This window comes from Cervus canadensis, chromosome 26 (genome assembly GCF_019320065.1).
Source record: "Cervus canadensis isolate Bull #8, Minnesota chromosome 26, ASM1932006v1, whole genome shotgun sequence".
Taxonomy (NCBI): Eukaryota; Metazoa; Chordata; class Mammalia; order Artiodactyla; family Cervidae; genus Cervus; species Cervus canadensis.
Genome location: NC_057411.1, coordinates 49,795,963 through 49,823,005, shown reverse-complemented (window position 1 = coordinate 49,823,005; position 27,043 = coordinate 49,795,963). Strand labels below are relative to the sequence as shown.

The 27,043-nt window shown below is 60.4% G+C and overlaps 1 protein-coding gene across 1 annotated transcript in view; it reads left to right on the top strand.

The window, feature by feature from the left end:
- The first annotated feature begins 1,966 nt into the window (after positions 1-1,966).
- Positions 1,967-27,043, top strand: part of ABLIM2 (actin binding LIM protein family member 2) — a 158,666-nt gene continuing 133,589 nt past the window's right edge. Inside the window, exon 1 of the mRNA XM_043447917.1 lies at positions 1,967-2,122. Within this exon, the coding sequence (XP_043303852.1) occupies positions 2,113-2,122 (10 nt within the window). The 5' untranslated portion in view covers positions 1,967-2,112. The remainder of the gene's footprint in view (positions 2,123-27,043) is intronic.

Genomic DNA, 27,043 nt, shown 5'->3' with positions numbered 1-27,043 from the left:
GGCAGGACTTCCTGGGGCCTTCAGATCTACCCCAGTGAAAGAATGTGCTGGAACCACATGACCCTGAGGTTCCTTCCTCAAGGAGCTGAGAACGGCTATGACTCCCCAGTCCCTGCCCCATTTGAAGGTGCCTGCTCAGAGAGGCGGGGCAGGCCCCACTGGGAGGCCCTGGGTGGCCGCATGTCGAGCGGACTTCTGGAACCAGGCCACTCACACTCGCCCTCTGACTCACAGGGACTTGGGAGCAAGGGACCGTCCACACCTTTCCGTGGCGAACTCGATGGTGAGCTTCCTAAAGAGGACACGTGGGGGCAGCGGGTGCTCTGATATTGGGTGGGTGTCTGGCCTGCTGCCCCGGGTGATGGCCTGGAAGGTACCGGCTGCTCGGGGTCAGCACCCTGTCTCCTTCCCTCCCTTTCCTCAGCAGGGTATCTGTGGGGTGCCCACTCCGTGCTAGGCTTATACAAGTCACTCAGAAGGATAATAACTGCACAATAATATCAAACACAGCTACTGATCTCAGCTGCTGCTGGGGCCCAGCGTGCATTAGCCCATGGGAGCCTCAGAAGTATCTAGAGAGGCGGGGACTGCTCACAGTCTAACGACGCACACGGAGAAGAAAGCAGGCTCCCCACCAGGGGGTCAGACCCCCCAGGCCCCCACCCTGACTGGCCAGGCTCTGTCCTCACCACAACTAACCACCAGAATATAATGCTCTCATCCGTGGTGGATCCTCCAATTGGCCACTTCACAGATGGGGCGCTGATGCCCACAGAGGGGCAAGGACTGCTCGGGTCTGCACTGCTGAGAGGGCCGCTGGGTGAAGAAGAGGGCACCTGACCCCTGCTCGTTTCCTTCCATCATCACACCCACTCGTGTTCTGGGCAAAAGGCCCCAGCGGACAGGCTTGGAGCCGGGCAGCCACACAAACAGCCAGCCCAGCCAGTCTTTCCAGGTTGCTAGGGCGCATGGGGCTTGGGCCAACCGGCCGCATTGCCCAGGCTGGTTCTCCCCAGGAACCGCAGCCTCTCTACTCCCGCAGGCCCCTCTTGGGAGTAGGTGGACGCTGCTGGAGGCCCAGAAAGAGTTATCTGCTCCTGCCTCAGAGTTCTGTTCAGAGTTCACCTTTTCTGGGACCAGCCCTCTCTTCTCCCCCACCAGGTGGGGCCAGGTCCAGGGAGTCCACCTTCTGAACCGGTCAACCCAGACCCTCCACACCCACCCCCAAAGACCCCTTCCATCAGCACCAGAAACTCACTGGGGTCCCCGTGCTCCCACCCGGGGCCTTCCCTCTGCCCTACCGGGGACCCAGGCCCTCCCTGTGATGGACCAGGGAGGTCACTGACGTCACAGAGGACAGTCGGCCCCTGGGGATGGGGGGGGCGAATGGAGGCCCGCAGACTGCGCCACCGGGATCAGACCACGGCGCCAGCCGATGCGGCGCTCTGGGAGACTGGGGCAGGACATCGGGTCGCCGCCGCCAAGCCCTAGATACGGGGTCAAGAGCGCAGGCCTCGCCCCTCGCCGGGGCAACTGGGCAAACCCTGCCTCCCCCCGCTTGCCCCCGCCTCGATTCTCTTCTGCAAACTGGGGAGGGAGGGAGTTGCCGCTGTGCGGCTCGTTGCACCAAGCTTGCGCCTCACCCGGCCGCACTCCTGGCCCGTTCGTGGGCTCTTGGCAGCAGCCGATGGCCAGGCCGCCAGCCAGCCAGCCAGGCCGCGGGGACAGCTCCGCAGAAACCCCCACGAGTGGGCTGCGGGAGGCCGCAGCGGCGTCGCCAGCCTGCGCATGCGCGGGCCGCGCAGCCTGCCGGAACTGTAGTCCATCCCTGGGGGGCGGCAGGTGGCACCGAGCGAGGAGGGGCGGAGCGCGGTGCCTACATTTCCCAGGGTGCATCCGGTATGGGGGCGGGGCTGGGGCGGGGCCTCCTGGCGGGCGGGGCGGGGATTCGGGTCTGGGGCGGGGTCTGTGGGGCGGGGCTGGCGCGCCGAGGGGCTGCGGCGGAGCTGCGGGCGGGCGGGCGGCCCATCCCGCCTGCAGGCGCTGCACCTGCGGACACGAGCGTCCGGCTGCCGCCCCGCCCCGGCGACCCGACTCCAAGCTGCCGCTGAGATGAGCGCGGGTGAGTGTGCGGGGAACCGGGGCCTCTCCAAACTGGATCGCGGCGCCGCCAGGGCTGGGGTGGCTGCACCTGCAGACGGGAAACCGCCCCGCGGCTGCCGCCGACTTGCGCTCCAGGGTCTGCAGTGTGGCAGGTCAGGCGCGCCCCCCATCGCCCGCCCTGTCCCTGCGCCCGAGGGGCCGGGAACCCCTTTCACCGAGCGCCGCACCGCCTGGCTGCGCTGGGCTGCCTGGACTGCGCCGCTCCTTTGCTTTTCTCCCCGGCGTGCGGGGTCGCAGCAGGGTCCGGGCGAAGGGCGCGCGGCCGCCGTAGACCCTGCGGCGGAGAGGTGTGTGACACGGGTCGGGGGGTGGGGAGGGCTTGGCGGCAGGGGGCCGCCGCCCTTGTGTGACTCCCGCAGCGCCTTGGTGGGTAGGTGGGTTGGGGAGGGGCATCAGGTCGACCCTCCCCCCCCCCCCGGCGCCCTGGGCTCGCCCAGCGCAGACTTGGGGGCGCGGAACCGCAGTTTGTGTGCAGCCCTCCGCGATGCGCGCGCGTGCTCTCTCCGGCCCCTCGTCCCCTCCACTGCGTACCCAGGCTGCTGCCTCTGGGGCCGCACCCGCAGGGTCTGACAGCCTCTGTGCGGCGCTGGAAAAATCCCACGTCACCACCACCTAGTGCGCTGGGGGAAACTGAGGCCTACCGCTGGGGGCCTTGGCTCCTGGAGAGACTCTGAAGTGACCAGAGCCCCGTTTTGAGAGCCTTCTGGGGACCCAGCCCTGGCTGGAGGGCTTGTCCCTACATTCCCTGGCAGGGAGAGGCCATCACCCCATTTTCCAGGGTGCGACCGAGCCTCACCAGGCTTGAGTCACTTGCTCAGGTCTTGCATTGGGGCTGGGTTTTGAAGCTGGTGCTTCCTGATTCCTGTGTCCTGCCTTGAGTCCATCTCCCCGAAGACTACATTATGGACCCCCGGCCACCCCGCAGAAACCAGAGGAGACAGCTGTTTCTCCCTGAGGGGCGGGAGGGTAGGGAAACAAACAGGACTGTGGAGGGAGTATGCCTTTAGGGACCATTTCCTGTCTGCTGTCTGCTTGGAACCTGTGTTTCCCCGGGAGCACCCCCCAAGGGGAGTCTATCCCCTCCCCCTCCTAGTTGAGGAAGGAGGGACCACACGGGCAGTGGGAGTTGGGAGAGAAGCTGAGAGCAAATGGCAGGCTGGAGGAGGCAGACTTCTCTAGAAGAGGATTTCTGAAATGGCCAACCTGTTCTTTGGAGGTGGCTGGGGAACAGGGCACCCCGCCTTGGCAGAGCCTCCAGACACATTTATCTAATGGTAGGTGGGGGGGAGGTAATGGCAGGGTGCACCAGGTAATTTTAGGCTCTCCCCAACCGTAATTGATCCCTCCGATCTCTCCTGTAATCAGGGGGAGCCCTGGAAGGAACCATGGCATTTCCCCCCTCATTTGTGGTTGTCCTGGGAGCAGGGGTAGGTGGTCACCAGGGGTCCTGGGGGGATCAGAGGGCAAGGAGACTGGGGTTTGAATCATAGTGTCCACCTGCTGGTCTTGGACACAGCGTGACCGCTTCTTGAGCTTGGCTTCCTGAAAGCAGTATCGTTGCCCCCGTGGAAAGGATGAGGTAATAGCGGAAACCCTGCATCTAGTAGGTCCTCCCTCAGGGGCTCGTGTGGGTCAGTAAACTTCAGCCTCTCTGAGTCAGCGCAGCCTCTTGGGACTGGCCGTGGGCACACTGACCCGCCACCTGTCGCTTATGGCCCGGCGCGTGACCTGCACAGCAGTGAAATTTTCACCCACAGCCATGATGGGAGAGAGCAGACGGTGGTCCCTGGCGCCGCGTACCTAGGCTCTTGTGGCCACTGTGCACATCTGGAAGGCCAGGGGCTTCCCTCATCCACAAGGGCAGGTCCCCTGACGGCCCTTCCCAGGGAAGTCTGGCATCATCCCAGAGCTGGGCGCCAGCAGGCGTGGCTGGGAGCACGTGGTCCAGTCTCCAGTGGCCCAGACCAGCCGACGGTCGGAGCCTGAGGGGACCTGAACGCCGGCCCCGGGAGGGAGGCTCCCCTTTATGCTGTGCCGGCTGCGGGCGTGTCTTCCTTCAGTCTGATCACTCAGGGCACCTTTGAGGGGGCTCTGGGGTGGCCTCCAGGCCCCGTGCCTACTTGCTTTGTTTTGCATTCATTTCAGTGTTCAGGGGGATGAGGAAGCAGCGCGGTGAGGCGGGAGGAGCTGGCGTTTCGCGTCAGATAAGCCTGACCGAGCGCGCGAGCTGTGTTCTGTTTGCAGTCACCGTGCCCTGCTTTCCCCGCCGTGTGGAGGGAGCCCCTCCGGCTCTGCGCGCACTGCTGGCCACACCCGGGCTCTCCTGGCCACTGTGCGCATCTGGCAGGTCGGGGACTTCCCTTGTCCACTAGGGCAGGTCCCCTGACGGCCCTCCCCAGGGAAGGCTGGCATCATCCCGGAGCCCAGGTGGGGCCCAGGAGACAACGGTGAGCCTGGTGATGGTCTTCTAGCGTCCCAGTCCGTGTGGTCACGGGGGGCGGGGCAAGGTGGGGCAGAGGGACGAGCCTGAGCCCAGAGGGGCTCCAGAGCCAACCCTGCCACCTCTGGGCACCGGGTCTATGCTCTCTTGGTGCCTGTGTGTCCTGCCCGGGCGGCTGCAGGTCTGGTGGGCAGGATTCTCCCAGGTGAGTTTCATGGGGGGCAGGCGTTGCATTAGTCTGCCAGGGCTGCCGTAACAAGGTTCCCACTGACCATGCAGCTTAAACAACAGAATTGTATCTTCTCACACTTCTGGAGACTGGATGGAAGTCTGAGATCGAGGCGTGGACAGGGTTGGTTTCTTGAGGCTTCTCACCTCATCGTGTAAGTGGCCGTTCCCTCCCTGTGTCCTCAGATGCTCTCTCCTCTCTGTGTCTGTGTCCTTCTCTCTTCCTAAAAGGACACCAGTCATACTGGATTATGGATTTGCGGGACGGATGCAGTTCAGCCCAGAAGGGGAGGGCAGGGCCAGGCGGAAAGCTGGGTGGCAGCTCAGCTGTCTTCTTTTCCTGTGGCTGATGGGTTAGCAATGCAGAGCTGGAAGGGGCCTGGGGGATGCTCCAGTCCTAGCCCACCCACCCACACAGAGGGGAAACCGAGCCCCGGGGAAGGAAAGGCGGCCACGAGAGTGTGCGGTAGACGCAGAGCCCGAGCCCCAGTCCTCTGCTCCGGTTGGTGCGGCCCCGGCATTTGAAACAGAGAAACATGTTTCTAATCTGAGTCGGGGCTGGTTCACCACGGCATCCCAAACAGCAGCAGAAAGTCAGAAACCTGCTGCGTGTATGTGGTGGGGAGTGACGGGACATGGGCTGTGGGTCCTTCGTCCGGTCCTTCATCCGTGGGTCCTTCGTCCGGTCCCTCATCCGTGGGTCCTTTGTCCGGTCCTTCATCCGTGGGGCTTAGATGTTTCCTAAGCCCCTGCTGTGTGCCCAGCACTGCCCCAGGCCCGGGGCTCAGTTGTAGACCAGAGCAAGCAGCATCGTGTCTTCCTGGGGGAGGGGGCTGGCGAGAACGTCCTAGTTACTTGTGTGACTGGAGTTTCTCACGTTAGGAGAAAGTGCTTAAGAAAAGCTTCATTTAGAAAACAGCTGAGGACACAATGGTGCGTCCTATGTGACCTCCGCGCTATGAAACAGTGCAGGGAGCAGACCAGAAGGAAATCGTGACGTCCAGGGCGTCCCCCCTCTGTTGGAGGTGGCGAAAGAGCTAGTGCTCCCCGCCCCCCGCCACCCCCCCCCCCCCGACATCTTTACGCTTCCTGTCACCGTCCCCAGTTTTGTTTTTTTTCATTGTGTGTGCTTGCCTTTTGCAATGAGGAATCAACAAGAAGGGCGTTGGTTCCGGGTCTAAGGTGGGCGTGTGCTGCTTCCAAAGCCCATGACTTTGTGACAGGTTGGGCAATTCCATCCACAGGGGCCACTCCTTTGCTCGAATGGAGGTCTCCCAGTTGGCAGCACACGGATCTTAACACACGTGCCCAGTTTCCATGGGTGACAGCATCTGACGTAGGTGTAGCTGAAGACAAATCATCCTGACCCAGAAATTCATCTGAAATTGCACCTGAACAGGATGGTCATTGCCCCAGAACCGGCAGCTCTTGGACAGCCCTGGAATCCTCATCTCCAAACTGTTGGTCCTTCGAATCCATGGTCACTTCCTAACCCGCCACCTGAGGTGCTTCGATTCTTTCTGGTTTCTGTCCAATGAAGTGGTTTGGGGGCAGTCGGCATATTCTCTGGACCCAAATCCTGACTTGGGTGAACTCTTGGAAAGCCCAGTCTTACTGTCTCAGCGAAGGGAGTGTGACCCACACTCTGGACAAGTCGCTGGTCAGACACCCTGACCCTCCGGAGCGTCTGCCGTCTTGTGTGAGAGCTGTGAGCCGGCTAGAGGGAGTCGGCAAGTCTGGTGGTGCAGGGAGCCGGCAGGGTGGGGTGGAGCCTCTGGGAGGGGTCTGTCCTGCTGGTGGGCCTCAGGGCCAGGCCAGCTGTCGTGACCCTGAGCTGCCCCGTGGGTGCCCGACTCTGGTCCCTGGGTCGGACGGCCCCTGTGCTGCAGACACGGGCTCTTCCAGGCTCGGGTTCCAGCTCTGCCACCTGCTAGCATGGGATCCTCGGACCTCTCCGAGCCTCTGATGCTACCTCTTCTGGGGTCTCCATAGGGACCGAGGGTCCCAAGTGCCTGGTATGCGGGAGAGGCTCAGTTCAGTTCAGTTCAGTCGCTCAGTCATGTCTGACTCTTTGCGACCCTATGGACTGCAGCACGCCAGGCCTCCCTGTCCATCACCAACTCCCATAGCTTACCCGTACTCATGTCCATTGAGTCAGTGATGCCATCCAACCAGCTCATCCTCTGTCATCCCCTTCTTCCGCCTTCGATCTTTCCCAGCATCAGGGTCTTTTCCAATGAGTCAGTTCTTCTTATTGGGTGGCCAAAATATTGGTGCTTCAACTTCAGCATCAGTCTTCCCAATGAATATTTAGGACTGATCTCCTTCAGGATGGACTGGTTGGATCTCCTTGCAGTCCAAGAGACTCTCAAGAGTCTTCTCCAACACCACAGTTCAAAAGCATCAATTCTTTGGCGCTCAGCCTTCTTTATGGTCCAACTCTCACATCCATACATGACTACTGGAAAAACCATAGCCTTGACTAGATGGACCTTTGTTGGCAAAGTAATGTCTCTGCTTTTTAATATGCTGTCTAGGTTGGTCATAACCTTCCATCCAAGGAGTAAGCGTCTTTTAATTTCTCAGCTGCTGGAGAGGCTGGAGAAGCAGATAAAATAGTTGGGACAGGAAAGCTCGGGTTGGTGTTCAGATGGCGGCTCATGTTTCCTGGTGATCGTGTGGTCTCGCGAGCTGCTGCGGGCCCGAGTCAGAGGGGTGCCAACCTGCTGGGCTGCCTCTGGCCACTCAGACGCAGGGCAGAGCAACCCGAGTGTCGCGTGTTTGTTTACCCGGGGATGTTTCCATCGCCAAGGTCTCTTGGGTGTCAGGCAGCAGCCTGCTTCAGTGTCAGGGTGTCGCCGCTCGTGGGGCCCCCCTCTCGGGCCCTGCTCCGCCAAGGGCTTCTCAGGGCTCCTCAGGGTCGCCGGGGTGTCCCCGCCTATAGATGGGGAGGTGGACGCCCAGGAGGGCGCCGGGCATCACATCCCACCACTGGTGAACGACAGAGCTGGATTTGAATCCTGTGTGTCCAGCTGGCGGGAGGGCGCTGTCTGTCTGTCCCTCTGTATGCATTAGGGGCTGCAACGGTGACTTTGTGACGTGTGGCTGAGTGTTTGGGGTGGGTGAGGCTGAGTGTTTGGGGTGGGTGAGGCTTCGTCCCCTGGGGGCCTCACGATGACGCTTGCTGGTGACAGCGTGGGGCGGGGACTCACAGCCGATGTCCTCACCTGAGCCGAGGAGCCTGGCCCCGTTCCGAGGTGTGGCGCCTGCCGTTGTAGCTGGGAAGGCAGAGCCAGCCCCAGCCCAGCCCTGTCTGCTCCTGAGGACTTGCCCTGTGCCTCCAACGTGCTCCTGTCCAGGGTCATGGCTCAGCCCCAGGGATCCACCCGGGGATGGACCGCTCAGACCGGGAGAGGGTCACCGCGTGGAGTCCACACGCCTCCCTGTAACCTTGACCCCTGGCCCTCGCTGTCCCCTCTGCCGGGTCCTTGGGGTCTCCTGGAGCTGACCGCTCCTGATGGAGGGGGCACTCACGGCCGTCCCAGGCTTCTCCAGCTCCAGCCCCGCCGGCATCAACCGTCCCGTTAGTGTCTGAGCTCCCCGGACTCTCGGGCCCACCTGCCGGACCTCTCTGTGACCTTGGGCCAGCTGTCTTCCCTCTCTGGGCCTCAGTGTACCTGTCTGAAAACACGAGGGCCACCGCCATCCTCAGAGGTGTGACCTGCTTTCTGCTAACAACCCGTCCCCCTCCCCCCACTGCAGTGGGGAGATCGTCTGGGTTTGAGGCTCAGCCTTCGTCCGTTCAGGGAAACACACGGTGTGAGCCATAAGTCTCGGATCACCCTTCTGGGCCCCGTGGACCTCATCTGACGGTTTCACGGCAGGAAGCACGTTGCCCTTCACGCCGAGGGGGCCTGGTTAAGGGCCTTTCTCTGCAGCCTGCCAGGACAGCCACCTCTGTGGATATCTGCCTGGTACCCAAGCCAGCAGAGCAGCTGAGTCCGAGTCCCGGGGAACACCTGGGGAGGGGAGGTGTGCTCTGACCTCTGCCGGCGTCTCCTACCCTGGGCGGGGGCGGGAGGCTTCCAGGCTAGTGGGGAGCCAGACCCAGGCTGAATCAATTCCATTGCAAAGTGATATATTGGGGGTTTCATGCGCCATGTTGCCTTGGCTGGAGATTTCTAAGCAACAAGGGAAGTGGTCTTGATTGATGCCTCGAGGGCTCTGGGGTCAGAACACCTGAGTCCCAGTCCTAACTGTCACCTGCTAGAGTGTCCCGGCCACCAGGTTGCACAGGTCCCCCTCTTTGCCTCGGTTTCCCCACCTCCCAGGTGGAGGTAATAGCACCTGCTTTTCAGGACTGACCGTGGGCTTTGGGGCCAGGGGCCTGGGGTGGGTTTTTTTTTTTTTGTCACAGCCAGACATGCTGTCCCAGGGCTTGAGGCAAAGCCTGCAAGGTCCTCTGGGCATCGGCTGGCACGGCCTCCGGTCCGCGGCACTTCCTCTGTTGCTGGTTCTCTTGCCTGTGCTGCCCAGCCCGCCCGATGCTGTTTTACAGTCCCTGCCCGGTGCCGGGGTCAAGAGAAGCCCAGTCCCCCGAGAGCGGCCCTCCTGGGTTCTGAGCGGCGCTTTGGATGTCAGCCCCGACTCAGTCCTGCAGGGCTGTCCTCACCACACACACAGGGCATCCACTCGGCCCCTGCACAAAGCGGGTATGCTGGGTGGCCTGTTTCTTCATAACAGAACGAGGGGTTTGACAGATCGGGCCACCCGACTCCAGCCAGCGCCCAGTGGCCCCGCTCTGCACACCTGCTGGCTGAGCCGAGTGGATCCCCCCTCCCGAATCCGCACAGACTGCCTCAATTCAGGGCTCCGTGAACAGCCTCCAATGGAGGTCGGGTGCTAGATGGAGCTCGGGTCCCCGCTTCATGCCCACCCCCCCCCACCCTCATCCCGGTTGAGGACTCAGGGTCAGGCCTTTCTGACCTGCTGCTCTGACCTCCTGCTTCTGCTTAGATGTCAGGGGCCCGAGGATCTTGCTGGAAAATGGCATCTCCAAGGCCCCGGTTAGCGCTGCAGTTGGGCGTGAAGTTCCAAGAAGGAGGAATTATAAGGACCACCCCGTGGCCCCCCCGTCAGTTTGGCGACCGAGTGTCAAATGTTCCCGGGGGCCCACCCCCACCTTTTGTTCTGAGTGACTAGGCTGAGGCTGCAGGCGGTTTACCTGGGAGGGGGTCCCAGGAAGCACAAGGGTGAGGGCTGGGGCGTGGAGGCGGGGAAGAGCCATGGGGCATTTGGATGGGTGGGTGGCCGCTGTGGGCCGTGGGGGCTCAGTCCTGCTCGGGGACCGTGCAGAACGCTCCTAAGCACCAGCAGGACCCTGGGGCCTTCGTCGTCCTGGACTTGGGGGAGTGGCTGGTCCTGGGATCGTGACCCCCCCACCAACACACATTGCACGGTGTGACTGCCACAGCCACGCAGGGGAGCCCAGGGGCGGGGTGAGGGCGGGTATCACGCCACAGCACCCACAGAGGGCCCACGGGCTCAGATACGGGCCAGCATCAGCCTGACTGGGGCCACTGCTGTTCCCAGCCTCAGTCCCGTCAGGGCCACCTCTGATCCCCGCCATCGGCAGCCCCTCGAGGGCTCAGGGCTGTTCTAGAATGCCTGTTTACTTGGTTTATTGAGCACCTACTGTGCACATTGGAAAAGGCCCTGATGCTGGGAAGGATTGAGGGCAGGAGGAGAAGGGAATGACAGAGGGTGAGATGGTTGGATGGCCTCACTGACTCAATGGACATGAGTTTGAGTAGGCTCCGGGAGTTGGTGATGGACAGGGAGGCCTGGTATGCTGTGGTCCATGGGGTCACAAAGAGTCGGACACAACTGAGCGACTGAACTGTGCACAGAGCACTGTCCTCGCTAGTGATTCCCCCAAACGCTTGTGTTTTCTCCTGCCACCTTCTCTCCCCCTCCCCACCCCCTGGTGCTGGAATTCCTCCTCCCAGAACCCAGAAGGTCCAAGACCCTTGCCTCCATCCTCAGGACCAGTGAACCAGAGCTGGAGCCGGGGACTCCAGGAGAAGCCGTGTGCCTGCTCCCAGCTGCCGTGTGACCTGTAGGTGGGCACTCCCCCTCTCTGAGTTGCTTCATCTCTGAGCAACGGCCCCCAAGGATGCCCCTGGCCTCCTCCCCAGACAGGGGGGATATGTTACACACATGGCAAAAGTGACCTTGAGGATGGGATTAAAGGGATCTTGCAGTTGGGGGGTGGTACTCACGGGGGGCCCATGCTGTCTCGAGGAGCCTCCAAGGGAGGAGGCAGGAGGGCCAGAGAAGAGGGGAGGCGGTGGCAGACGCAGAGGTCGGAGAGGAGACGGGGTGCGGCATGGCTGGCTTTGAAGATGCAGGAAGGGCTGCCTCAGTCTGCAAGCTAAAGGGCTTCTGCAGCCACTATGTGACTTGGTGTCACACACAGTGGGGGCCGCCTGCCTCCCGGGGGGTCTACTGAGCACCCACGAGGGGTAGTGAGAGGCAGCGTCACGGGGAGAGTGCAGTCTGACACCCCCAGAGTGCAGGGACGCGGGGCGGCGAGGCTGAGCCGGACCCGGATGCTCTCGTGGGAGAGGTGGCCGGCAGGTGCAGGGGCGGACCGTCCAGGGTGGCTGAAATGAGCCAGCCACCCAGGATGGGCCGGGGTGGGCAGCGAGGGGGCCGTCGGGCCGGGCCAGGACCCGGCCAGCACCTTCCTGCTGCTGCTCTGGCTGTGGCCACGCCGACCCCGTGACACGCGTCTCCCGGCCGCCCCCATCCCTCCGTTCTCCAAGTCTGAGCCTGGCCACTTCTGCCAAGCACTTGAGGCGTAGCTGTAGGGTGCGGGACTACAGGCACTGGTTCCCTTGAACACACCCCTGACCTGCCTCGGAAATCAGGAAACACCATCTGTGTGCAGAAGCCCAGCATCCAGCCAGGCGCCTCCCTGGCTGCCTCTGCCGAGCGCGGGGTGCGGCCTGGGCCTGGGGCACGCACGGCACGTGAGCCGCAGGGCAGGTCTGCATGCTGAGGACCACAGGCATCCTGCCAGGACCCCCCAGGGCCGCCTCCTGCTTCCTCGGGTAGGGGTCCCCGCCAAACCTCAGCGTCGCCTGCACCGCTCTTTCCCGCCAGACCCCGTCATCCCCCCGCCTCACTCTTTCTGCTCCGGCAGAGCCAGACCCCCCCAACCCCCCGCACCCGCCACGGGAGAGCTTTGCTCTGCCCTTGCCGCGGCCACCTTGTCTTCCTCAGTCAGCCCCCGTCCCCTGACCTGACCCCCCAGACTCCTTCTCTGAGGGTAGCTTGCTGGGCTGAGCACCCAGCCAGCCGGCAGCCTCTGAAAAGGAGTTGAGAGGACTTAAAATCACTGGCAACAGCTCACACACCGAGCCCTAAGCAGGCCCCTGGGGGGACACCCTGCAGCCCAGCGCAAGGTTTTCTAGGAGCTGGTGCCCAGGGAATGGGGTTGACAGAGCGGGGAGGCAGTCCCCAATACTGGGGCATCCAACAGGAGGGGGATGGCTGGCGTGAAGCTCCGTAAACCTCGGGGTTAAATAGCAGAAAGTTATTCTCTCCCAGGTCTGGAAGCCCGGGGTCCAAAATCTGTGTTACTGGGCTGAGGTCAAATCTCGGCAGGGCGGGGCCTCCTCCGGAGGTGCTGGGGGAGTCCCCTCCCCGTCTCTCCTTGGCTGCCAGAGGCTCCCTGGCTTGTGGCCGCGTCACCCGCACCTCAAGGCCAGCCTCTCCAGCACCTTCGGACCGCCCGCCGCCCCGTCCGAGTGTGTGGCCGGGTCTCTGCCTCTGCCTCTGAGGATGCTGGCACGTGCGCTTGGGGCCTGTGACCCAGGGTGACCCTCCCATCCCAGGGTCCTTAACTGTATCCCATCTGCAAAGACCAACCATCGCATCCTTTTAACCATATGATGTCACACCCATGGGTCCTAGGGATAAGGACACAAGTATATTGGGGGGGGTGGGCATTATTCAGCTTTCCCAGGCAGCTTCTCGAACATTCTGTTTCTGAGACTGAAACCCTTTTTTTCCCTCCTTGCGGGGTCTGTAGAAGAGCTAAGGGTTAGAGAAAAGACCTCTCATGGGATAAAAATTGTGCCTCTCAAGTCAGCTGAATATAAACATCCCAGAGTCCCCACAGCTGATGGCCTCAGGGGCCTCTGTGGGTCTGTGCGGTCTCTTGGGAGCAGCTAGGCGAGATGCATTGAGCCTTAAATACGCTCATGCCTTCGGTAGAAGAAGGCGGCTCTCCGGAATCTTCTGAAGAAGCGGTCTGAAGCACAGATATGGTTGGTGCATAAAAACTCATTCACTGCAGGGGTCACAGGCTCTGCAGGGTGAATGTCCAGCCAGAGATGCTGACTCAGGAAATTACTGTCCGTCTGTCTTTCTGTAGCAGCTATTCTCCAGCTTTGAGGGCTTTGGACCCCTTCACTCAAAATTACTGAGGACCCCAAAGAGCTTTTGTTTAAGTGCATTGTATTTATTGATATTTACTGCCTTAGACAGGGCTTCCCTTGTGGCTCAGTCGTAAAGAATCTGCCTGCCAATACAGGAGATGCAGATTCGATCCTTGGGTTGGGAAGATGCCCCTGGAGAAAGAAATGGCAGCCCACTCCAGTATTCTTGCTGGGAAATCCCATGGACAGAGGAGCCTGGTGGGGTCATGAAAGGTCGGACATGACTGAGCGACTAAACGACAAGTGTATAAGACATTAAAATGGAGAATTTTTAAGCATCTTTAATTCATTGAATAAGGAAAATAGCCCGTTGTATGTTAACTGTGAGTGTTTTCAGGAAACAGACTGGCCTTGCTTCACAGCTGTGCAAATCTCATTAACGTCTGGCTTAATGGACGGCGGCTGGAGCCTGTGTCCGGCCTGCGTTCTGTCAGTGGTGATGCCACCTGTCACGGGGCCTCAGGCAAACTCCAGCATACATTTGGGAGGGAGAGGGAACGACGGGGGAAAATAACATCTCAGTCTTATTATAAACATGGCTTCGACCCGGCCGGCACCCTGCTTGCATCCTGAGGACCCCAGGGTTCCTAGACCACACTTGAAGCTGGTGATAAAAGATGGAGTATTATGCAGTCGTTAATACGACTGTCAAGGAGCAGTACAAGGCGTGTGTCCGCGCTGGTGATGAAGAATACGGGGTCCCCAACTTTATACAGTGTCATCTACAAAACAGGCAGAAAACACATTGAAATGCAGGAGTTATGGGCAACTCTGCCTTTTTTTTTTTCTTCTGATGCTTTGGCTGTTTTATTTTCCCAGCTTCTTCATTTTAAGGATGTGTGGGGGGGATGGGTGGGGGGCAGGCTTGTGCTCAGTACTGGTCTCAAGAGGCTTGAGTGGAGACCAGCTGTCTGAGCCCCTGGCACCAGCCAGCTCCTGCTCCAGGGATCGGACGGCGTTCTCTATTTTGGGAGGTGGACTCTCACTGTGGCACTAGGCCTTTGAGTGTCACCGACATGATGCAGGGATTGTGTGTGTGTGTGTGTGTACTCGGGATAATTTCATCCACTGTTAGAAGCAAGAGAGCAGTTTCAGTGGGCTCTGGAGCAGGTTTCACAGTGGCTGATGAGCAGTTGGGGCTGGTCTGAAACTCGGCATCCCCTGCAGAAACGCCCCACCCTGGCAGGGCTCCAGTGGAGAGCTAAATATAACCTGGGTGTGTGCTGGCAACCTCGGGCACCCCACCCCCCAGCTGGTGGCAGAGCTGAGCCCAAGGGAGCAATTGATTTGTCTAATGGAGCTCAGTGTCCGCCATTTGTGGGGCATCTGGTAACTGCGGGCGGGTGGGGAGGTTGTCCAGGCCCTGTCTGGAATGCCACAGAGCCCGGCAGGGCACGGATTCTTGCTCCCGATTTTCAGATGGGGGGGGCAACTGGACTAAGATGGGAGGCAGGACCCATGGTCATGTGGCTGGTGAGGGGGGCAGTGCTCTGAGCTGGGAGCACCCTCAATGCCCCTCCCCTCTGGGGGGCACGCGTCTCCCCCACTGGGTCTTCTGATCCGAGGACTGTAGTCACGTGTTTCCGAGGGACCTGGCCTCACCGGTGGCAGAGAAATGGTCTCAATGATCATTGTAACACCCCAGACAGCATCCCTGCCTGGGTCCTCCAGACGCTGCAAGAGTGGTCTCCGTGAGTGCCCATTCTACAGGTGGGCACACAGAGGCCAGGGGACCTTGAGAAACCCTCCCCGGGGACCCGGCTGGTGGCGGGAGCTCCTCCAGGTCCTGGGTGCTGCTGAGCTGCGTCCTCCCTCCTGCGTGAGATGTGGGTCAGCGGCTCCCCGGGCCCAGCAGGAGCCCTGCGCCGAGCACCTCCATGCGCTTGTGATTCTCCTCCACACCTCACCTGGCAGATGGTGGGCGGGGGGGGGGGCGGCTCGCTCCCACTCCTCCCACTGGCCCGGGGCATCACGGGACAGGATGATGTCATCACCCTTGGGGGGCGGCAGGATGGGGTGACCGGTGGGGGCGGGGCAGCCTTCTGAAAGGGACTTGCAGAGAAACGATCCCTCTCTCAAAGTACAGCCCGCCACCTCCAGGATCGGCACCTCGGCGAGGACATCTCACAGGAGACTGGGGCCCTGTGGGTAATTCCTGCCCATCCCTGGCCACAGGGGGCCGCTTGCCCATGGACACCCTCCTCCCCTCACTCCCAGGCACCCTTGCAGCCTCCAGGAGACCTCAGCAGGGCTCTGCTCTGGATTTTGGGGTGATGGAGGGACAACTGGCCTCAGCCTGCCTCCTGGGACCCCCTTAAAGCAGTCTTCAGGGAGGAGGTGGCTCCCTGGATTCCCCCACCAACGTTCCTGTTTCCTCCATGAGGACCTGCCCCTTCCCAGGGAAGGGACACTCCTCTCTCACAGGGGGCCCTCCCCACCTCCCTGGGTCTCATGAACAGGCATCCCCGGGGGAGGGGGAAGGAGGTGGTTTCACCTGAGCGTGTGGAGCTCTTGGTCAGGTGCAGAACGTGACCTTGAGGGAGTTCTTCCCTCCAAAATCTTCCAGCCTGGTAAGAAAGGAGGACAGCATGTGGGGAAGACACACCATGAGAAAAAGCACTCCCCCAGGAGGCTGTGGGGGAATGGACAGAGGGCAGGGAACTGACCTGCTGTGAAAGAGAAATCCTGGCAGACTTCCTGAAGGAGGTGATGGCCCACCACGTAGGAGTCAGAGCCGTAGGAGAAGGGAAGAGGTGAGCCTGTAGGGCGTGTGAGGAGTTTCACTCACTCCTCCACCCCATGCTAGGCCCTGGGTAAGGTGTCATCTGCCTCTCAGGCACTGTGATCCCCTGTCCGCCCTCATGGTACCTTGCATAGTGCCTCGCCGGCAGGAAGTGCTCAGTGATGATGTGGCTACAGGGGGCCGAGGAGTCACGGCATCCAGAGAGGGGACAGGGAGGGAGCATGGAGACCATAGGCACCTGGGGGTCTGCTAGACCCACCCCGCCCTGCCCCCATGACTGCAGGCTGAGCCAGGGCGCGGGTGGGGGCGTCAAGCACTCTCAGCATGTTTATCTGTGAAGGGGGGCGGGGGCAGGTTAAAGCCCCCGTGTAGGTGTGGCCAGGACTCAGGGAGCACGGGTCACTCTAAGTGGGGGGGAGGGGCGCAGAGGGGACATAGGTGCCCCGGTCGTCCATCTTCCTTGACCCCTCGTCCTCCCCGAGAGCTTGGACTCATCGAGGGCCACACCAGGCCCACGTCCTTGCAGAGGGCTTGGGGGCCTGGCAAGCTGAAACAGGAACACTGACCCTGTCCGGGGGTCTGGGTGGGGGGCGGGTGTGTGGGGAGACCACTGGGGGTCCAGGCATGGCCCCTAGTTCGGAGGCCAGGGCCCCCTCCCTGCCCTGCAGCAGGGAGGCTCATGACCTAGCGCTTGGCAGCTGACCCCATGAGCCCTTGCAGCCCAGACACAGCCCTGCGTGTCCTTTTGTTCGGGAGCAGAGACGGCTGGGGGCAGAAGAGGGATCGTCCATCCCCGCTGGGCAATGCCGGGCAGTGCCCACTGGAGGCACGGTCCAGCCAGGGAGGCAGGCCTATGAGGGGTGGGTTGCGACAGTGGGCTTTGGTCCAGGGTAGACTGGTGAGACCCGGAGACCCAGAGAGGGTCTCAGGCCACGATGGAGACCCTGGCCGCGGCCTGGCCCTCCCTGTCCCAGTTCTGGGAAAGAGGGTCACGCCAGGAATAGAACCTTGTATTTCCCACGGCTCCAAAACTGCCGCTCCAGGCCGCAGCAGTCTGGAGAGGATCGGCTCCAGGCCTGTGATCTGCGGCTCTGGGTTGGAGTGGCGGGTGGGAGGCAAGTCACTGGCCACCTGGCCAGCATCAGGACCGCGGTGCCCAGCGGTTGGGTTTTTTTGTCGCCTCCTGCTGGGAGCCATTCTCTGCCCGGGGTGACCGACCCACTCGACACGCAGGCTACAAGTTGGGAAGTTTGGGAGTCTTGGCCCCAGGCACCTGGGCAAAAGGAAGTTCACGATGGATCCCCGGACCGCCTGGCAAGCCAGCGCCTTGTCACGGTCCTCCTTTTACCTGGGACCCGGGGTCGCCCTCATCTGTGGACCTGCTGTGTGCTAACCTGCGTCCAGGTCTGCTCGGAACATCAAGCCCAGCCCGGCCCAGCCTCCCCTCGTCTCTGGAAGCAGAAATATTCAGATCCCATTGACTTGGCTCTGCTTGAGCAAATAGACCCGAATCCTATTAATATTCGTCAAAGGCCACTTCCCTGAGTGCCCGTGAGCTGCTGCGGGAGGAACATGAATTGCAGGGCAGGCTCTGAGCGAGGCCCCGTGGGCTGTGGTCTTGCCGAGGAGGGTCCAGGGAGCTGGTAATTAACTGCCGGCCACGTCTGGGGCCCAGACTTGTGGGTCTTTCCAGGTCTTATAAAAGCCGTAGGATTCCAGCTCGCATTCACTTGGGCCGTTGCTTCTCTGCGCACTCAGGTATCTGTGACCTGGTTAGACTCCTCAGATCTGCTTAGGGCTTTAGGGGTTGGGCGAGAGGGGTGGCTGAGGTCACAGCTGGACGAGGCAAACCTGCGATTGGAGCCCAGGGCTCTCTGTCTCCCGGCCTCCCGGGTCACAGGAGAAGGGGGTGTGCAGACAGCAAGAGCTGCAGGTCAGGTACCCGAGCTTGTAGGAGGAGTGTCCACAGGGAAGCAGGCAGAGCCGCTGATTTTTTAAAAAATTTATTTATTTTAATTGGAGGCTAATTACTTAACAATATTGTAGTGGTTTTGCCATACTTTCACATGAATCCGCCATGGGTATACATGTGTTCCCCATCCTGAACCCCGCTCCCACCTCCCTCCCCATCCCATCCCTCAGGGCCGTCCCAGTGCACCAGCCCTGAGCAGCCTGTCTCATGCCTTGAACCTGGACTGGAGATCTATTTCACATATGATAATATACATGTTTCAATGCTATTCTCTCATATCATCTCACCCCCGCCTTCTCCCACAGAGTCCCAAAGTCTGTTCTTTACATCCGTGTCTCTTTTTCTGTCTCTCATATAGGGTCATTGTCACCATCTTTCTAAATTCCATATATATGCGTTAGTATACTGTATTGGTGTTTTTCTTTCTGACTTACTTCACTCTGTATAATGGGCTCCAGTTTCATCCATCTCATTAGAACTGATTCAACTGCATTCTTTTTAACGGCTGAGTAATATACCATGGTGTATATGTACCATAGCTTCCTTATCCATTCGTCTGCTGATGGGCATCTAGGTTGCTTCCATGTCCTGGCTATTATAAACAGTGCTGCGATGAACATTGGGGATGCACGTGTCTCTTTCAGATCTGGTTTCCTCGGTGTGTATGCCCAGGAGTGGGATTGCTGGGTCATATGGCAGTTCTATTTCCAGTTTTTTAAGAAATCTCCACACTGTTTTCCATAGCGGCTATACTAGTTTGCATTCCCACCAACAGTGTAAGAGGGTTCCCTTTTCTCCACACCCTCTCCAGCATTTATTGTTTGTAGACTTTTTGATAGCAGCCATTCTGACTAATGCTGTCGATTTAATGAGAAAAGAGGCTTGAGAAGACCCTGCTCACACACCCAGGTCTCCTGGGCTCTGATTCAGAGTCTGCTCGTCCTCCAGAGTTCCTCACAGCTGACCCTCCAAACCGGCAGGCTGGACCCCAGGCATCTCTCTTTTGAAATGACCACTGGCTCTTAACCTTCATCCCACATATTTCTGGGTGCCATCCTCTGCTACCAGGGATCTTAAACAGGGTGCATGTGGACTCAGTCGTGTCCGACTCTTTGTGACCCCATGGACTGTAGCCCGTCAGGCTCCTCTGTCCATGGGATGTCCCAGGCAAGGATACTGGGAGTGGGTTGGGATTCCCTTCTCCAGGGGATCTTCCTGACCCTGTGATCAAACCCGCATCTCTTGTGCCTCCAGCACTGACAGGAGGATTCTTGACTGCTGGCGTCACCTGGGAAGTCCCAAATAGGGGGACCTGACCTGTTTTAGGGGTCTCACTCTCACTTGAGTTTCTTGGAGTCTGTTTTATTATCATTAATTGTGCAATAAACCAGACAGATGTTCATTTTTTCAAGAACAGGGGATTGAGGAGGGAGTGGTCTGTGACCCCCTCCCCGGCCCCACGTCTGGCTCTCTGCTCTGCGTGGACCCTGCCTGCGAAGCCTCTGGCCGCGTCCTGCGCGCCCCTCCGACGCCACCCAGGCAGCGCCCCCGAGTAGGACGTGCTCTCGAACAGTCCTTCTCAGCGGCTGCCAGCGGCTCTGTGGGCTTCTCTGGTTTGTTTGGCCAGGTTCTTTCTCCAGCACTAAGTACGGCATTTTCTGCGTGAACGTGTCTCATCTTGTAAAAGACACATAATCTAAAGTACGTCACGTTAGCTGTTTTTACGCACGTCACCCGTTGCTGTGAGACCTTTACCACCCTCCATCTCTGGCCCTTTTCCTTCTTTCTCAGCTAACGGTCCCCACGAAGTCACTCCTCATCGCCTGCCCTCCACCCCTCCTGTCCCCCCGCCCTTGGCACCCTCAGTTCTGCTTTCTGCTGTCCCTGTGGATCTGGCAGCTGTCGGGCCTACGCAGAAGCGCAGGTGAGCCTCGGAGCTTGTCCTTTTGCGGCCGGCTTCTTTCACTGAGCGTAGCGTCCTCCAGATTCCTCATGTTGTAGCGGGTGTCGGAATGTCTTGCCTTGTGCCTGCGTGTCGGGGTAGGGGAGCCCAGGCCACAGCTCCCGGGACCCAGGAAGCGTCTCTGTCCAGCGGGGCAGCCTCGCTTCCCTGGAGCCTGAGTGGGAACCCGGCCGTGCCGGGGAAAGCTGCAGCTGGACCCAAGGCCACAGCGCAGGACGCTGCTGGGTTAGCGAGGGATAAATTTAGCCACGCTGATAGAAAAGCATCCTGCGTCTTCCTTCCTCTGCTTCCCTCAGCCCCGAGGACGTGACTCACAGGGGCATGGCTGTGCCTCCCCGCAGCCCACCCCATGGTCTAGAGACGCAGAGATGCCGGTCTAGAGGGTGAGGGACCCCGACCCACAAAGCAGAGCCGGTGGGGTCAGTGGATGAGGGACCCCAATCCACAAAGTGGACCCGAGAGGGGGTTAGTGGGTGAAGCCCCCTCCTCCCCTTGTCTCAGCCAGAGCTCCACCCCTCCAACACCCTACTGCTGTGAAGTCTTGCTGCCCTAGGCACTGGGCAAATTAAACTGCGGTAAAATAAACACAAGATAAAGTTTACCCTCCTAAGCTCTGTGAAGTGTACAGTTCTGCGGCATCAAATACAGTCGCTTGTGCGGCCATCGCTGCCAACACCTCCTGAAAGCTTTTCCTCTTGTGAGGCTGAAACTCCAGCCCCAGGACACAGCGGCCAGCCCACCCCCACCCCCAGCTCCTGGCGAGCACAGCTCTGCTTTCTGCCTCTAGGGTTCTGTCTGCTCCAGGCGCCTCACGTCAGTCAGGCTCTGTAATATCTGTGCTTCTGTGACCGGCCTGTCTCACTCCACAGAGTGTCCCTGGGGCTCATGCGTGTGGTAGCCCGTGTCAGCTTCCTTCCTCTTGAAGCTGAATAATATTCCATCGCACGAAGAGCCCACAGTTTGTCTGTCCATCCGTGTGACCGTGGACGCTGGGGCGGCTCGCCCCTTCGGCTGTTGTGAGTGATGCTGTTATGATAACGGGTGTGAAATACACGCTTTGGGTTTTTACTGCAGCAGCTCTGGGGCAGGTGGCCCCGTGGGCCTGCCCCAAACAGGCCAGGGCAGAGCCCTGCACGTGTGGGCCTCCACTCTTCCCTCCCCACTGCCCAGAGAAGTGTGCGCTCCTCCCGTCCCGGGTGTAGATGGGGAAACTGAGGCCAGCGGGGTGAAGGGACTTCCCGCCACGCCAGCATCTGGGCACGGTGCCAGGGCGCTGGGCGGTGGGGTGGGGCTCCACATTCAGAACCCACGCCCTCACCTTTCCCGTGGGGCGCCCAGCCTCCCATGTGCTTTTGTCCATTCTCCCAGCTGTTGGTTCATTCATCAGACCCTGAGCGGGTCCACTCACCTCCCTGTCCTGGGCTGGGCCGGGCGAGACGCATCTAGGTTATACGTCCCGCCCTTCAGAGCTCACAGGATGGAGACCGAATCACTCAGAGGCAAAGAACCGGCGATGGACTACCCACGCCTGCCACAGGTGCCGGCCGTGGCTGTGTGCGTGTGTGCAAGCCACGCATTTGCCGACTCTGGCTACAGGTGAGGGGCGGAGGGCGGAGGGGTCCCTGAGCCCAGGGCCAGGTGTTCTGAGCCGGGTCTGTCTCTGTCGCTGCAGTATTTTTCCAGGATCCATGAGGATAAAGGTAGCCAGTCATGGTCTATCCTGTTCCTGGGGGGTTCTGCCTTCTTCATCAGTTCCTCCCCCAGATCTTTCTTTTGAAAGATTTTAAACATATAGAAAAGTTGTTGGTGTTGGAGGGTCAGTACAACGAATACCTTGTGATAATTTTTCACCTGAATGCATTAACTATTAACATCTTGCTGCATTTAGCCGTCTCTCTCTCTCTCTCTTCTGAACCATTTGAAAGTTAGTTGCATCATAACTCCCAGGCCTTAGCACATGTCTATACCTAAATATCAGCCACAGAAAATCCCCGTTTGCTGTCGCCCCCTCCCCACAGGGCCCCTTTACAAATGTTTGTCTACATTTTCTCCTCCAGGAGCCAGGCTGGGGTCTACACCACAGCCGGTTAACATGTCTCTGTCTTTGGTCTCCGTTATTCCGGGATGTTCTTCCCACTTGTTTTCTTTAGTTTTCCGTTCATGCCGCCGACACTTAGAGAGTCCAGACCTGTCTCCCTGTGGATCACGCCCTCCCCGATCTGGGCGGGTCTCTGCTCCTTGGTGATGGGCTTCGGGCTGAGCGTGTTTTGGTGAGAGGCTGCTGTGTGGCGGCTCCCCGCACAAGAGCACGCAGGGCCTCTGGTCCCGCGCGTGGTCAGGTTTTTAGCACCGCACGCGTGCATCCAGCCGGGGTGCGAACTCCTGCACCCGTGGCTTTGCACCTGTGTGCAGACAGACCTGTGAGTGGAACTTATACGTCTGCCCAGAAGCGGAATGTGAAATGGGAATGTCGTCTGTCTGCCAAACCACTGTCCCCAGAGGCGGGTCCAGGTCACACCTTTACCCAAAGGACACACGAGTCTCTTGTCCCTGTCCCCTCCCGGCCCAGCACTGGGCACTGTCCGCCTTCTCAGATTCGCCAGCGGATGAGGAGAGGGCCCCTCCCTGCTTTCCCCTGCCCGCCCCGGGTGCCGAGGGCGTTGCTCTGGCGTCCGGGCCCTTTGTGTTTCTGTGAGTCTGCTGTTCCCTCCGTTATGGTTTTCTGTGGGACCGCTTGTCCGTCTGCGTTGCCCCAGCAGGGGGATGGGCGCGTGCCCTGCGCTCTGTCCGGCCGGGATGAGGAATCGCTGTCCATCTGAGCTCGGGTGGTGGGGCCCAGGAGCCGGTGTGTGTGTGTGTGTTGGGGGCAGGGGGCAGGCCAGGGGCGCGGGGGGCTGCGTCCAGGTGTGTTGCTGGGCAGGGAACACACTGTGGGCTGAGGAGGGGGCGTCTCTGAATCAGGAGTCAGAGGCAAGATCACCTCTGATCATCCTCACCGGCGATCTCCCTGCTCGCCAGGCTCAAGGGGTTGCCGAGACCCTCTCCCCTTCTCGTCCTGCGGGGCCTCCTTTGGGCCTCTGGGCAGCCTCCTCCTCACCTCGGGCGCCTTCCCACTTGCTGACTCCTCCGCTGGACTTGTCCACCTGCTCTTAAGTTTTCTCTCGGCCTTTGAAGTCAGCTTCAGCATCCTCTCCTCCTCCGGGAGGCCCCCTGACCTCCACACCCTGCGGCAGCCGCCGGCCCTGCTCCTGCTTTTCCTTCCCGTCACACGCTGATCGCAGGATGAGCCTGCATGTTCGTGTGCCTGCCTGACTGTGTTTGTCACCCTGCCAGCCTGCCAGCTCCTGGTGGGAGCCTCAGAGCTGATGGCCAGCCCGCCTGCCCCGACAGAACACCCTGCTCAGGGCGTCCGCTCCTCTGTGACCAGACAGGACAGCCTCTGACTCGCTCAACCCTTGGGCGTCCGGGCTTGTCTGACTGCAGCCACCTCCTGGCTGGTGCCTTGGGGGTCCCTGCTCTCTGTCGCCTTAGGGGGACCTTGGGCTTGCTGTCTCAGGGGCATACGTGTTGTAGACAGTGGTGCAGATGCTGTGGGGGGTGGCGGGCTGAGGTGTGACCCCTTTGGAGCTCAGCTCCCCTGACGTGGGCATGGGCGAGAAGAGTGGAAGGAAAGGACGTGGTCCAGGCTGGCGTCTGGGACGTGGAGTTTGGTCTCCATCCGGGAGGCCCCCTGAGTCCCCCACCCCAGACATGGTGCTCCGTGCTGGGGACCCGGAGGTCAGCCTGGCAGGGAGGAGGGATGGGGGCAGAGTCTCAACCTGGTGAGAAAGGGGGTGGGTGGGAGGACCGAGAGAAGGGGCAGCCCGGGGAAGGAGGGAGAAAGCCTACTAAGGGCAACGCCGACGTGTGGCATGCGCTGCCCCGAGACCACAGAGGGTGTTGGTGACGACGGGCAGGTCTATGTTCTGGGCTGAGTTGTGTCCCCGAAGCGTGGTGCTGAAGTCCCGACTCTGGTCCCTGTGAACGTGACCTTATTTGGAAGTAGGGTTGTTGCAGATGTGGCTCGTTGAGATGAGGTCACATGGAGTAGGGCGTCCTGATAAGACGAGGAAGAGAGACACGGACACGGAGACACGGGAGGAGGGCCCCAGGACCGCAGAGGCAGAGGCTGAAGGTCTGCTGCTCCGCGCCAAGCATCGCCCGCGACCCGCGTCAGGAGGGGGCTGGGAAGGGCTCTCCCCTGGGGGTTCCCGAGGGACCACGGCCCTGCTCCACCCTGATTCAGGACTTCCGGCCCCCAGACCGTGAGAGAATAGGGTTCTGTGACTTAAGCCGCTCAGATTGTGGCCGTTTGTTCCAGCCAAACTCATACAGTTAGGAATTGGGAGAGGAGAGATGCCGCTCACCAAGTGCCCATCATGTGCCACGTGAGGTGCCTGGCGGGCAGGTACCCCCATTATACAGACAGGAAACCGAAGCCCAGAGAGGTGAAGCCAGTGGGCCCAGGGCACACAGTGGCTGAGAGATGGAGCCGGCGGCAGACACAAGGCTGCCTGAGTTTCAGAAGGGCAGCCAGCTGGGCGGCGGTGTGGGTGTGGGATGCGTGGCCCTGTTGGAGGGTGGGGAGAGGGGGCGAGGGAGGGTGGCCATGGTGAGGCATTCTCTTTTCTGACCGTGAGGCTCCTGGAGGACTTCCAGGTGGAGGTGTCCAGCACTCCGATGGCTCTGGGGGTTGAGTGCTCAGGGGAGGCCTGGCTGGGTCTTAAGGAATCCTTGTCCAGGGACTGGACGATGTCTCAGATCCCTTCAAAGCTAATTTTTATGCCCCTGAGAAAGCACTGGTGTCTTCCTTGCCTTAAACTCACCTGAAAAACCAGGACCCACGTGTCATAAAGTTTTCAAACCCTTGATTTCATTTGTTCCTCATCTTTTTAAGCAGCGTTCGGCAATGAAGATGCAAGTGGGTCTCAGTTGGGAAGGCTCGGGGCTGTGTGGACACAGAGTGGGCTGTTAGGGGTGAAGAATTTTTCTGGAATGTGGGGCAGGGAGTGTGCGGGGAGGGGGGCAGTCAGGGGCTCGGGGATGCAAGTGGGGCCACCGAAGCCGCCTGGGACCACCCTCCCCCTTGCCTTTCTGGCTGGAGCCAGCCTGCTGCGGCCACAGGTGGAGGACCGTCCACGGGGCAGGGAGGCCTGGATCACGTCCTCACGTGTGGGGGTCCTTCCAGGCTTCTGCAGTCCCACCCACCCCCTGTGTCCAGAAAGAGCGTGTTTCTCTCTCTTCTTTAAATCACCGTCATTTCTGCCTGGTCCCCCTACTCTGGCAGGGGTACAGGCGTAGAAGTCAGGATGGAACTTTCTCCACTGCAGGTGGCGACCCATTTGTGGGTGTGAAATCGGTTTAGTGGGTCACAGCAGCCTTTGTTACATAAGAGGTTGAATTGAATAGAAAAAGAACAGACCCAGTCTGGAAAAAGAAAGGGAAATAGCAGAGCACATCCCAAGTAATAGGGCGAAGTATTGTTTGGTGAAAAGAAAAAAATCTGTTATGTATTCACATATCGTATAAACTATTGCTGTGTCGGGGGCAGGCTGAAAAATGCTCCCCCACCCCAATACATCACATCCTCATCTTAGGACCTGTGAGTGTTTGGGGAAAAAATGGGGGTTTTGCAGATGGGATTAAGGTAAGGAGGCTGCACTGGGGAGATTATCCTGGATTATCTGCATGATATCCTAAAGGCATCACAGTGACTCTTAGAGGGGCAGAGGGAGGCTACAGACAGACAGACAGAGGAGAAGGGGCCGGGCCAGCAGGGCGGGTGGAGGTGGAGTGATGCCTCGGCGAGCTCAGAGCTGGAGGAGGCGGGAAGACTCCTCCCCCCGGGCCCCGAGGGAGCCCTGCCCACAGACCCTGCATCCCAACCCCGTGGTGCCGACTTTGGACTTCTGGCTTCCAGAGCTGTTGTTTTACCAGTTCGTGCTGATTTACAGGAAACTAGTACGCCGTGGAATGAACAACCGCAGAGCTCAGAGGCTAAATCGGCAATCAGTTATCCTGGCTTGGGGTCTGTGGGCTGGCCGGTCAGCTCAGCTGACCAGACCGGGCTCTCAGGGGGCTGGCCCTGTCCCACCTCCACCTTCCTCCTGGGACCGTCGGGCTGGCCTGGGGGATGCGCTCTGTGCAGGAAGAGCGGAGGGAGCTGTGTGACGCCTGAGCCCACAGGAGGTTGCTTCCACTTGCGTGCGTGCAGTGACCAAGCTAGACGCGGGAGCTGACGCCGAGTCACGGGGCCAGAAGAGCCCTCCGCCCTGGGAGGGGACCCTGGTGAGGGGGCGGGAAGGGGGGGCCCGGGCCTGGCCCATCTGCAGGCGCGCACCCCTGTGCATGTGGGGCCACCGCCTGGCAGACGCGCCTCTCTGTGCGCTGATGCTGGAACCGTGTGGAAGCTGCCCGCCGGCGGCAGTGAGCCCCATCCCCCATGCCCTGGACGCAGCCGTTCGTGGGTTTTCAGGGCTCGGCTCTGCCTCTCTGCGGCTCTCCCTGATAATCAGTCTGGAAGGTTCCGGGTGGGGAAGGGACAACGTCCCACCTCACCCCTCACCCCGCATCCTCAGAGGGATAGATGCGGGCTCATCCTGTAGGGTCCAGGGCGGGGGGACCGCTCCCCCACAGCCCCAGCTGGTCTCCATCCCAGGAGGGGACGTGCACATCCACCATTAGCTTGGGCTCACCGGGGTCCTGGTCCTCCGCCTTGAGCGCGCACGGGGACTTTGGAGAGGCCGCGGGGCAGGAATCTCCCACGATGACGCTGGCGGCCCTGGCCCGTCCTCCCCGTGGGTGCTGCCTTCTGTTGCCCCTCCTGCCCCCTCCCCCCAGAACAGATATGGAAGAGGGGCAGGGCCCAGGCAGCCCCCCGACCCCTGGTCCTGGCAAACCACCTGAGGCCGTGGGAGAGGAGGCCGTGGGTCCCGGACCCCTGGAACCTCTGTGGGCAGGGGAGGTGCCCCCACAAGCCAAGCGCAGT